The 13195-nt window shown below is 45.7% G+C and overlaps 1 protein-coding gene across 1 annotated transcript; it reads right to left on the reverse strand.

The window, feature by feature from the left end:
- Positions 1-333: 333 nt before the first annotated feature.
- PABPC1L2A (poly(A) binding protein cytoplasmic 1 like 2A) lies at positions 334-2929 on the reverse strand. Its single transcript, XM_055268397.2, has 2 exons — positions 2142-2929; positions 334-1858 (listed from the first exon to the last, which is right to left on the reverse strand). The coding sequence occupies exon 1, from the start codon at positions 2794-2796 to the stop codon at positions 2194-2196; it is 603 nt and encodes a 200-aa protein (XP_055124372.1). The 5' UTR covers positions 2797-2929; the 3' UTR covers positions 334-1858; positions 2142-2193.
- Positions 2930-13195: the final 10266 nt, after the last annotated feature.

Genomic DNA, 13195 nt, shown 5'->3' on the forward strand with positions numbered 1-13195 from the left:
GGATTTTAGAAATTATAATTCATCTGTAAAATGAAACACAAAGTAAAAATAAAATGATAGGAGACTATTTAAGAATTTGGAAAGATGGTAAGTAAGACTTCTTAAACTGAAAATATACCACAATGAAACATACATCCTATATTACATTTTTGGAGGTATTAGTTATTTACATATATGTCTCAAATGCTTCAAAAGTTTTTTCTATTTTTGTCAAGTGGTAGAATTAAGAATGATTTTCAGTTTTTCCTTACCAATATTTTAAAAAATGCTTTTACTATGATAATTATTGTCTGCATAAAGATGAATGTTTACAACAAATAGAAACAAAAAATCTCAAATTATAAGTAATTTAATACCAAGTCTCAAAAACTGTACAGGTATCCAGGTACACTCACAATATCTGCATATTTTATGAGGGTAAATTTGTACTATCTTTATCAATGGTCACTTACTAAAGAAGGAAAAAAGAAGATTTTAAACCTCCCATATCTCTTCATCCTTCAATTATACTATTACCTTTTGTTCAGGAAATAAACATGAATGTAATGTTTGTGCACTGTGATCTTGCTGGCAGCTTTGGCTTCCATAAGAAAACAAAATGAAACAACGCAGATGTCCAACAATTACTTGAAACAAATATATCCCCATATCTATATCTAATATGTACATATATCTATCACTCTATCAAGCCCAATCACACATTAGAGCACTAAACATCCATGAAAACTATTTTAGAAGAATATTTAATGACATGAAAGTTCAAGAATATCTATAAATCTATGTCTATAATATATATTTATGTGTGAAAAAGCAGATATTGAAACAGTATATACAATAATTTCACATATATGTCACATGAAAAATACAGGGCAGATACAGATGAAAACGTTCCAGGAATGTATAAGTAATCATCGGAAACGATTACTGGTGACTTTACTTTTCTTCTGTTAACTTGTCTGCTTCGTGATGATTTTTTTCCTGCAATGACGCTGAATTATTTTTCTGACAACACGGAAAAAGACAGGAAGTGGTCACAGGGGGAGGGGGTAATAAACAGTGTTTGATTGCAACAAAACCACCGAGGACAGGGAAATAGCCTTTGCAGCCCGCCAAGCTGGCCAAGACACACACACACACACACACACACACACGCACACACGCACGCACGCACACACACGATCAATTACAGTGACCAGGAGACTATGCAGGGGAAACGGGCATACACTTTACTAGCTGCGCTGGCCGGCACGAGTGCAAATCGGTACAATGCTTATGAAGGGGGCCTTTTGGCGACACACAGGAAAAGTCTTTGAAATGTCTATATGTGGATCTTGCAAGTCCACAGTTACGGAGACCACCGGGATGCTAGCGAAGATTTGGCTTGACAAGGAAGGATTCACTCATCAAAGCACAGAGCACGCAATGTTGGTCTTAAACACAGGGAAACAACTAGGCACCACCTGAATGTCCAACAATGCGGGAATGATTACAGAAATGTTAAGGTCCACGGATACACTGGAGCACTCTGCAGGCACTGAAGATGACGTTTCATAAGCCTGTTGATAACATGGAAAGAAGTTCAATGGGTTGATTTTTGTTTGGTTTTAGTTGCTGAAAAAGCAGGTTAAGAAACACCACATACGTGAACCATTCTATAACAGTGTGTTAAAAGGGAAGGCGGGGTGGGGGTGAGCAAAGGAGAGAGAGGGAGAGAAGAGAGCCTGGAAAAGCAGCACACCAAAAAGGTAAAAGTGGTTCTCCCTGTGGGAGTAGGACCAGGGGAGCAATTACTCTCTTGTTTCTTCCCTCATCTGATATCCTTCTCCTTTCTGATGGTTCTACCATGAAATTGTATCACCTGTGCAGTAAACAAAGAGAGAATGAAAATGCTTTTTAAACCAAACCACAGGGAGAAGAGGCAGCCTTTAAGCTACAAATGGCACAGATTAGTAAGATTATTCACAACGCCCTTGGTGGGGGTGGGCGGGCGAGAGGACGGGAAGGAGAGGAGAGGTGGAGGGAGGAAATAGGAAGGGGGGAGAGAGAGGGGGAGAGAGGGAGAGAGAGACCTGCACTCCCAATACAATAAATACACTGCTGGTGGGTTGGCGGGGGAGGGCTGGGGGTGGGGGGTTGTAAACCGGGTGTGAGCCAAGGTTCGGCTCTGCTGGCTGGCTAGCTCCTGGGATGTCTTCATCGCAAGGTGGCCTCCTCGTCGGTGTCTTCCTCGAAATCCTTGACGTCAGCACTAGTGGACTGCCTGGCCCAGGCTCCCCTTTCGGCCTCTCGTTCTTTATGCGACTTGAATCTCCCGACGAAAATTTTGCGGTAGTTCAGGAACATGCCGTTCATCACATCGATGGCCCGCTCCGCAGATTCCTGCTTTTGGAAGTGCACGAACCCGTAGCCCTTGGGCCCCTTCTCGTCACAGGCCACTTTGCAGGAGAGGATGTTGCCGAACGCCGAGAAGATGTTGTACAGCGCCTTGTTGTCGATGGTCTTGCCCAGGTTCTTGATGAAGACGTTGCCCACCCCGCTCTTGCGGAGCGACGGGTCCCTCTGGGACCACATGATGCGCACTGGCCTGCCCTTTATGACATCAAAGTTCAGGGTCTCCAGGGCCCGCTTGGCGTCCACCGGTTGCTGGTAGTTGACATACGCGTAGCCCAATGAGCGGCGGGTGATCTTGTCCCTGCAGATGCGGATCGAGAGGATGGGCCCAGCTGGACTGAACTTCTCATACAGCATCGCCTCGGTCACCTCAGGGTGCAGGTCGCCCACGTACAGGGAGGCCATCGGAAAATCTGGGTTCCCCTCATAGCCCCCGCGGATCTCATCATCCTCATCTGCATCCGCGGCGGCCGCCGCAGACGCCACCTCGGCCGCCACCTCGGCCGCCAGCTTCGCATCCGCATCCGCATCCGCATCCGCATCCGCATCCGCATCCGCCTCCCCCAAGGGGGGCCCCGCAGCCTCCGCTGCGGCGGCGGCTTCGGCCGCGCTGCCCTCCGTCACCGCCACCACCGTTGCCACCCGGGCGGCCTCCGCCTCCCCCGGGGTGGCCTCCGATGCTGCCTCCTCTATTGAGGCCTCGGCCTCCACCTCAGCCTCTACCTCTGCTTCCGCCTCCGCCACGGAGGCCTCCGCCACTGCCTCTGCCACGGTCGCCGCCGCAGCCTCCGCCGCCGCCGCAGCCGCTGCCGCCACCGCCGCCGCCACTGTCGCTGCTGTCGCCACGGTCGCCGCTGCCGCCGGGCCGCTGCCGCGACCTCCCTTCCCGCGAGCTGGGGGACGGAGAGGCGGGGGAGGGCAGGAGGGCGGGTGGGTGCCGGAACCCAGACCCGATGCGCGAGCGGGAGCTGGCGCAGGGGATCCGAACTGGCGAGTTCAAGTCACCTGGGATGGCAAGTGCTGCCAGGAGCGCGCCGGTGCGAGTCGCCGCAGCCTGCAGCCAGCTGCTGTTGCCGCCGCCGCTCGGTCGTGGGCTAGCGCGCAGGGTGCGGGGTGCGGGCGGGCGGGCGGCGTGTGGTGGGGGGCGGGGGGTGTTGGCGTCTGTCGTCCGGGCAGCTGGGAAGGCTTCTGTCTCTTTGGTTCCCCCTGTGGCTGCTGCGGGGCTGCGGGGCTGCGGGGCTGCGGGGCTGCGGGCGGTGGGAGATGACGGGGGCGGGAGCGGGAGCGGGAGCAGGGCCGGGAGCGGGAGCGGGAGCGGGAGTGGGAGTGCTCAGCCTCTCGGGTCCCCTGGATATTTATGAAAAGGACGCCAGGGAAAGGGCTCCGCTGTAGACCGAAGGGATAAGGGTTCGATTCGGAAGGGAGCGTTATTTTTATCCTCTCTCCACATAATGGAACGTTTAAATGATTGAATCAAGTACCTTGCAGGAGAGGGTGGGGTGGCCTTGAGGATACACTCAAGGCCTCAGTGCATGCAGTCTGGAAGTGGGGGAATCAAGAGCACCCTGTCTCTAGTACTGTCCTCAATGATAAGGGGAGGAAAGCCCAACCCAGGACTGGGAACAGGGCCTGGTCCAGAGCCAGGCACTTGTTTATTCTTGGCTCTGCTCTCAAGGCGCTGAGGTTCCCAACCTGGACCAAGAAGTACATATTCAGGTTCAAAGGATAAACCAAAACAAAACCTGAGCTCTCTCTCTAGAATGAAGTGCCTGGTCCCAGTTCAGCAGCTAATATTTATGGAAAGCTCATCAGGTACTTGGTACTGGGGGCTAAGGGGCCCGCAATGTGGTAAGTGAGCAGGGAGTGTTGATGTGTTGGAGGTGTGGAGCAGGGTGAGAAGAGGTGAGCAGTGTGTGTGTGGTGAGAGCAGAGAGGCCACACACAGCCGAATGCTGGGGGTATAGACAAGGGAGCAACCATGAGAGTTGAGTGTAACAGAAGCTACAGTCCCACTTCCTCCAGAAAGGAGGACCAGCCACTAACTCTTCTTAGTAGCAATTAAGTGAGGCTGCACCAAAGACAGAACCCCCGAGGTGGGCTCTGAAACATGAGGAGCAGTCCACCATGTCAAGGCCGGAAGGAAGGCACTCCAGGCAGAGGGATCAGTCTGTGCCCAAGGCCCTTTGTCATGAGAGCACATGATTGGTCGCTTCTGGCCATGCCTAATAATCTGGCAGGGACAGAGGTCATGGTCTCCAAGAGCACATGGTAGCAGACAGGGCTGGAAGGTGTGGGGCCCTGAGAGCCAAGCTAAGGTGCTTCGACTGTATACCCAAGGTCACGGGGACCACTCAGCATGTTCAAGGAGGGAAGCAGTATGATCAGAACTTTAGAATGAGTACAAATTAAACATCAATGTGCATGTATAAGTGCACATTTACATGTACACGCACGTACAAAACCAAGACAGGGCTGATAGAACACAAGGAAGAAAGTCAGATGTGACCAATTCAAAAAGAGTCTGAACCATCCTTCCCTCTATCCCTTTTCATTCCATAAATAGGGGTCTCATGTTTACCGTGAGCCAGTGGGGCCAGATATTTAAAAAGAGAAAACCATAGTGCCTTCCCTCAGGATGTCTTCACGCTGCTAAAGCTCAGCCTGCCCCCACAGAAAACAGAAGTGTCAGCAGAGGACTATAAGTGCTATGTGATTGGACGATGGTGGCCATGGAATTTCACCTGCCCAGCACATATTCTCTCATCCTCTCCTCCTCTGCCTTCTTTGGGTAAGTAAAGCTATTTTCTGTGGTTGCAGTGATGGCTGGATCTTGGCAGTCATACATGATAGAACAACCGTGAACCTGAGGAAGTGACTGAGTCACTGTGGGGTGCGAGGCAGTGAGAACCCTTCATCGCTGGCTGGAAAGCATCCCAACCAAGGTGGCTGAGAAGCAGATACACAGACATGTACCTCTCCAGCTTGCAAAGTCCAGCTCTCTGCCTCTAGGCAGGGCTAGTGCCAGCAAAGGCAAGGGACAGAGGACCTAGGAAAAGCCTGCTGTACAGCGCATGTCTGACCAGGGTGATCACTGTCACCGCTGTTAAGAGCCATCTCCTGGGGGTCTAGGTTGCTCGCAGGAAGGGAGAAGATGAAGCTGTGCCTCACCGTTTCCAGGTTGGTGTCCAAGAGGGACCTGAGAAGGCAGAGGCCAAGGGGGAAGCCATGCTCGCAGAGGGGTAGGGGATGTGGCGAGGATGAGAAGAGCTTCTCGGCCCATTGTTAGGAAACAGAAATGACAAGGAAGACCAAGTCGAGGACCAGGACTCAGCAAGATCTCTGTCTCTGGCGTTGCCTTCCAGTACACAGGGCCAACAGAAATCGGTGAAACAGCAGGAGAAGAAAGTTCAGGGAAGTCATGCTATGGCTAGCAAATCCCCAACCCTGAAAACAATTCCTAGGATCCTGAACCTCTAGCAACAGGAACAGGGCTACCAAAGTGACAAGGACACAGCTGGGACTGCTCCCCAGGTCCTTTCTCAGGGGCTTCCATGGAGTCGAGTTTCCATCTCGACCACGTTGTGGTCAGTTTCTGCCACCTGCAAATGGAATGTGTTCTGACCACTACACGCTGTGACAGGGGCAAAAATAAAGAGCCCTGTGGAGCCTCGGTGGAGGGAGGGGAAGTTTCCTTTCCCGTGGGAGGAAGTGCTGTTGATTTTATTTATTCAGTGATTCAACGAATATTCCTGGAGGGTCTTCTATGTACCAAGTATTCTGCCAGCCAGACCGCCCCTGAACTCAGGGAGCTTATTTTCTAGTGGGGAGACAGACAATAGACAGATCAGGGAATATGAAAACAGTTAAAGGTTGCTATGAATGCTCTCGGGGACATAAACAAGGTGATTTGGTACGTATTGCCTAGAACCCCGGAAAAGTGGCAAAATGGGAGACATGAAGCTCAGGGAAGGCCTTTCTGAGGACAATGATAAGCCACCAGTCTTTCAGGGAACCAGGGGGGAAACCTGCCCAGCAGAGGGAACGGCAATTCCCCTGGCCCTGTGGCAGAAAAGAGAGGGTGCTGGGGGTGGGGGTGGGGGCAGAAAGGATGCCAGTGTTGCGTGGAGCCCAGTGTGAGAGGGGATAGAGGAAGGAAAGGGAGGAAGGTGCAGTGGTGGGTGGTGCCATGATGGAGAGTCTGGTTCTTCTTCAGAGAGCTCAGGAGAGCCAGAGAAAGGATTGAAGCAGGTAGTAGCATAATGTAATGCTTATTCAGTGGTTTCTCTCTAGCTGCTCTGTGTGGGCAATATCACAAGTGGGCAGGGCACAAAGGAAAGCAGGGAGACCAGTTAGGAGGCTCTTGCAGTAGTCCAGTCCAGAGACAGCAGGGGCTTGGCCCAGAATGGAAGCATCAATGTGGAGACTAGTGCGTGGATTCACATGGTATTTTGGAAGTGGAAGAGACAGCACTTGCGAGTGGATTAGAGGCAATCTCAGAGGTCTGTGTACGGTCGTAGGAAAGACAGAGAGTGGGCATGGTAGATTTGGAGAAGGGAGAGAGACAGATGGGGGTGTGTGTCAAGAGCTCCTATTTGCACAGGTTTAGTTACCGAAGTCTGCTTGTCATCCATAGAGGCTGGAGAAACAGAACTGTTGAGACAACAGGACACAGTTAGGGTCTAAAGCCACAAAGCTGAGTAGGATCACCTAGAGAGAGTATAGCCAGGAGAAGAAGGTGCAGGGCCACTCCCTGAGATACTCTGACACTTAGAAGTTGGGTGGGGAGGAACCAACCCAAATGTCCATCAATGACAGACTGGATGAAGAAAATGTGGCACATATACACCATGGAATCCTATGCAGCCATAAAAAACGATGAGTTCATGTCCTTTGTAGGGACATGGATGAAACTGGAAACCATCATTCTCAGTAAACTATCGCAAGGACAAAAAACCAAACACCGCATGTTCTCCCTCATAGGTGGGAATTGAACAATGAGAACACATGGACACAGGAAGGGGAACATCACACTCCGGGGACTGTTGTGGGGTGGGGGGAGGGGGGAGGGACAGCATTAGGAGATATACCTAATGCTAAATGACGAGTTAATGGGTGCAGCACACCAACATGGCACATGGATACATATGTAACAAACCTGCACATTGTGCACACGTACCCTAAAACTTAAAGTATCATAATAAAAAAAAGAAGTTGGGTGGGGAGCACAAGCCAGCAAAATAGATTCAGAAGGACTGGACAGTGAACAGGACTCCTCTCTAAGGCCTTGCATGTCCAAACATGTCCAAACTTCTCGCCAAGGCTTTTCATCACCAGCCTCAATGTCCTCACTCAGACTCTGCTCTCAATGCTCCTAGCTTTACGTGCATGGGAGTTGGTTTAAAATGGGACAACAACGACTTTGTGTGCTTGGGTTTGGACTTCACTCTCTGATCATTTCTCAGTGGAGCTTTCAAAAGAGAGAGAGATTCAGATGCAGAGAACTTCAAAGAGTGGGGTAGGCACTGCTCTGCTATTTCATGTGGCCCATCTCCTTTTTCCTTTCAGGAGGGAGAAATCAGAAGGAGTGGGGATGCAGTTCAGAGAGCAGAGGAGAAGAGAAGAAAAGAAGGAAGAAGGAAGAGGACTAGGGTTGGGTGGGGGGGAGGACACCAATGGGAAGAGGGACAGATCAACTCTATACACAAAAGTAAATCAAAACACCAAAAGCGGGTCTATGTAAAGAAGCCTCTTCCCGTGAATTGCGCGTTGCATAGCTGCAGGGAGGGTGTTTAGGGGCATAGAGAATGAAAACATACCTGTATTTTGGTGTAGGGAAATTGTTTCTGTCAATTCACACCGTCCACACGCCACCTCCCACCCCAAGCCCGCCACTACCAAATTCCTCTAAATAAAAATAATTATGAGATACAGGCCAACAAAAACGTCAGCGTTAGGGTGTTATTTAGAGAGAATTGGAAAGCGTTTGGATGTGTCCCTGTTGTTTAATAAATGATAACAATGATTACTAAGTTGTCCTGAGTCAATACAACAAACTTAGCAAACGGTCCTTTGGGTCCTTATAAAGTGAAGAGTTGACGGAGACAGATTTGTATATGGGGCAGGGATGGAATGGTAGTCAGTCCTGGAGAAATAAGAACCCCAGGAGGTGATGAAATATGTACAAGTATGTTTATCACAGAAACACTCATATTGGGCAAATTAGGGCACAAAGCAAGTATGCATCAGGTGAGGAGTGACTGATACATCGGCAGTGCAGCCATTCTGAGGATTATTATGCAACCATTAACCAGTATGAGTTATATCTATGTAAGCTGATTTAAGGGGATTTCCAGAATGTGCTATTACCAGGCAAGAAGAGCAGGTTTGTTGTCCTCATTTTGGTGCAAACAAAAGGAGATGGGCCTTGGAGTCAGATTGGCTGGTAGGCTGAATTTCAGAGCAAAACCCTTAACCACTCTTGAGCCTCGGTGTGTGCTCAGAGTTTGAATTTCAGAAACCTTAATTAAGCATCTTACGAATTTCCTTTGTAACAAGTAGTTTTGCCCCAGCTCTGCTTAGAAACCAAGCCGAAGGGCTGTATTGACTGATGGTTTTTACATAGCATTCCAGATGTTTTTCTCACTAAGAACCAATTCACCTTCTAATACACGCTTGAAGCTTTAACTCGTGCCCTTCTTTGTTATAATTTTAGGCAGTTCACAAAACCGATTTTATAACAATATACCCACAGATACACCCCAGGCCATGACTTAAGAGTTGTGCTTACTTTGGTCAAGGTACTTTACCCCCTCTTTTTCCATCTTAGCTTTGGAGTCCTCATCCGTACAAAGGGATATTTATAAGGATAACAAGTGATAATGCATGGTAAATGTTTTTCACAGTGCCTGGCATGCATTCAATGCCCAATACAAGAGACTCCTGGGGATGTGCTTGTTCAGCTGGTTTTTGAAGGTCCAGTGTCTTGTCTTTCTGGTGCTCCAGGCAGCCTGGAATTTTCTGTCTAACCAGGAGCAAAGTGTCAGTACAGAGGGAGTCTGATCCTCGGGGTTTTCTGGCCTGAACTCGCATAGCTCACACTCTCATTGAGCTTCTCTGTACTAGTCCCAACCACAGGACCTTTTAATCATCCAGTTATTTATTTTCTGGAGGCCCAGGGTCTCGCACATTGATTAACACATGAAAGCATGGCATTTTCTGTACTCAAGAAAACCACCCAGAAGATTTAATAACACTATCTCAACAAAATGGGGTATTGAGACAGGAGAGAATTTTCTGTCAACTGCTATTCATCCTTTTGAGCAACATCTTGGGGGCCGTTTGAGAGGTAATTTACTGTAAGGTAATACACTCCTTCAGCTTCTTTGCTGCAGGCTACTGAACACACTTTGACGTCCCCATGATGTCTCTGGAACAATATTACCAATATTCACCATTGTGATGTGATGCATTCATGGATTACTGAAGCGTGAGTTGGCTGATCTCCAGGATCATGAGCTGCTGATCAATTTTAGGTTTTCACTTTGTTTAATAGACGTAAAACGAAATCTCTTTCAATGTGGTAAAATCTTGCTAATGTCAAGGTGATTAACCTTGGGACTTCCTCCCATACAGATCATCTTTTTAAAACAGTCTCCAAATAATTGTTCTTAATTAAAAATATATATATGCACATGGTAAATATAATAGTGATGATCAGAAAGTACAAAGGAGCTTATGATAAAAAGCAAAGATTCAAGGTCCCATCATTTCCTACTCCCCAACTGTGCTTCCCAGAGTAGACCACTTTAACAATTTCTGTTTGCAGCGTTCTGACCATTACCTCCTTATATCTAAAGAAAATGCCTAACTGCTAATTCAATAATTCATCAACTTCAGACATCATCAAGTGACCATCCTCTACCAGAGAGGAGGATTTAACTCACTCACACTATCTTCAATCTGCCCTGTCTTTCCTTCTGGCAATTTTTATACCTTTTGATCTTTAGTTCTTCTATTGGTGACTCTAGTAACTTTAAGTGGTATGCTTAACTCTCAGTTTCTAGCGTACACCTTCGTCAGTTTCCCATAAAATAAGGATATTGGCACCCCTCCCCTTCCCTTAGCCTCTCCTCCCTCTTTCTATATCCTCTTTTCCAAACAGACTGCTGCTCACTGACATCCACTTCTGAAAACTTAATTGAATTATTTGGGCTTTGAAAAGCAACACAAGCCTTTTACCTTTTAATGAATCTCTAATAATGCTGTCCACAAGGGTCACATTTCTTCACACTTTAAGGTGGGCCACTAGAGGGCGGTTAATCCTTATGTAAATTAAATTTAAAAAAATAAAAAATTAATTAATGTAGACAGGAGGACGAAGTGCAGGAGATCTTTTGTATGATACAGAAACTATATTCAGTAACAATGTATTGTATACTTAAAAATTGGTTAAAGTAGATTTTAAATATTTTTATCACAAAATATATGTGAGGTAATGAATGTTTTAATTTGATTTACTTTCCCCAATCTATACATATAACAAAATATCATATTGTGTATTATGTGTTTATATAGTCAATTGTAGCATCAATTACTTAACTTTTTAAAATAAAATCATTAATGTAACCCATCACTTCAACAGGCTAAAGAAGAAAAATCACATGACTATATCACCAGATAGAGAAAAAGTGTTTGACAAAATCCAACTCTCATTCGTGAGCAAAACCCCAAATAATCAAGACATACAGGATAACTTCCTCATCTTGGTAAATAATACCTTCAAAAGAAATACAGCTAACGTTATAGTCAATGGTTGGAAATTTGAAGCTTTCTTTCTAAGAGCAGGAACAAGGTAAGAATGTCCCCTCTTACCATTGCTTTCTACATTTTACTGGAAGTCTTAGATAATTCTATAGGACAATAAAAATATAAGTATACAGATTGAGAAGGAATAAATGCAATTGTCTTTGTTCACAAATGACAAGATCTATGTTAAAAAATCCAAAAGAGTCAACAAAAAATACCTCCCGAAACTAATAAATGATAATAACAAGGTTTTAGAATACAAAGTTAATGGCAGGGCGTTGTGGCTCACATCTGTAACCCTAGCACTTTGGGAGGCATAGGCGGGCAGATTATCTGAGGTCAGGCGTTCAAGACCAGCCTGGTCAATATGGTGAAACCCCGTCTCTACTAAAAATACAAAAAGTTAGCGGGGTGCAGTGGCCCGAACCTGTAATCCCAGCTGCTTGGGAGGCTGAGGCAGGAGAATTGCTTGAACCTGGGAGGTGGAGGTTGCAGTGAGCCGAGATCATGCCACTGTACTCCAGCCTGGGCAACAGAGTGAAACTTCTTCTCAATAATAATAAAAATATATATACAAGGTTAATATGAAAAGTGTCTGTTGTTTTCCCATATACAAGAAATGAAAAAGTAGAATTTTAATCTGCAGATCATTTTGGAGAGTAGTGGCATCTTAACATTACAAGTCTCCCAATCTATTAACATGTAATGTTGTTCCATTTATCTTCTTTAATGTCTTTCAACAACGTTTGGTAGTTATCAGAGTATAGGTTTGGCATTTCTTTTGTTAAGTATATTGGTAAGTATTTTTTTCTGTGACGCTATTATAAATAGAATTGTTTTAATTTCCTTTTTGGATTGCTCATTGCCATTATCACAAAATAAAATTGGTGTTTGTGCATTAAAAAGGACAAAATACCATTTACATTAGCATCCTCAAAAATGAAATACATAGGTATAAATATAACAAAATATATACAAGACCTATATTAGGAAAGCTACAAAACTATGATGAAAGAAAGCAATGAATAACTAAATAAATGAATATGCTGTTTCATTTTATGTGTGTTGTTGAGTTGCCTCCCCTGTCTTACCTGATCAAGACACCTAAACCTATCTTCTTTTTGGGTCAGGGCTCTCCTAGAGAGTATCTATCTTGGTAGGAATAAACTGGACACAGATCAGACAAGAGCCACATGATGTCTACCAGTGAAAACAAGTTTTCTGTGAGAGGGACATCTGGTCATGGTTCAGACACTTAGGAATTAGGCCATTCACCAGGATAAAAGAAGTATCCTGTAAAAGATATACTGTAAACATTCATGACCAAATACCTTGAAGCCCTGACTGGCAGGGCTAGAGTTTTTAGCCATCCTCCTAAGGAAGATCTCAAGACCAAATTAAAAAGCGGAAAATAGAATGTCAAAGCTGGTTAAAGAACTCCACCAGAGAAAAAAGTAGACTACTACTACCTTATTACTATTGATTTTAAAATTCTCAACAGAATACTAGCAATCCAAATGCAACAATACATTAAAATAATTATACACCACGAACAAGTGGGATTTATCTAAGGAATGCCAGGATGGTTCAACATATGAAAATCAATCAATGTAATACACTTTATTAATAGAATGAAGAAAAAATGGCACAACCTCATCTCAATACATGCAGAAAATGCATTTGACTTGACAAAAGTTAACCCTCTTCCACAATTAAAAAAACCACTCAGCTAAGTAGGAATAGCAGAAAAATTTCTGATCATGGTAAAGGGCATTTATGAAAAACCCTCAGCTAACATCATACTCAATAGTGAAAATCTGGAAGCTGTTTCCTAACATCAGAAACAAGACAAGGATGCTCGCTGTCATCACTTCTATTCAACATTGTACTGGACACTCCAGCCAGAGCAATTGGCCAAGAAAAAAAAGGCACCCAACCTGAAACAGAAGAAGTAAAATTATGTCTCTTTGCTGATGACAGTATCCTACCTATAGAACAT

Source organism: Symphalangus syndactylus, chromosome X (assembly GCF_028878055.3).
Source record: "Symphalangus syndactylus isolate Jambi chromosome X, NHGRI_mSymSyn1-v2.1_pri, whole genome shotgun sequence".
Taxonomy (NCBI): domain Eukaryota; kingdom Metazoa; phylum Chordata; class Mammalia; order Primates; family Hylobatidae; genus Symphalangus; species Symphalangus syndactylus.

What these genes read in the sequence shown, in the direction of transcription:
- PABPC1L2A (XM_055268397.2), bottom strand. Translation starts at nt 2,796, where the DNA reads ATGGCCTCCCTGTACGTGGGCGACCTGCACCCTGAGGTGACCGAGGCG.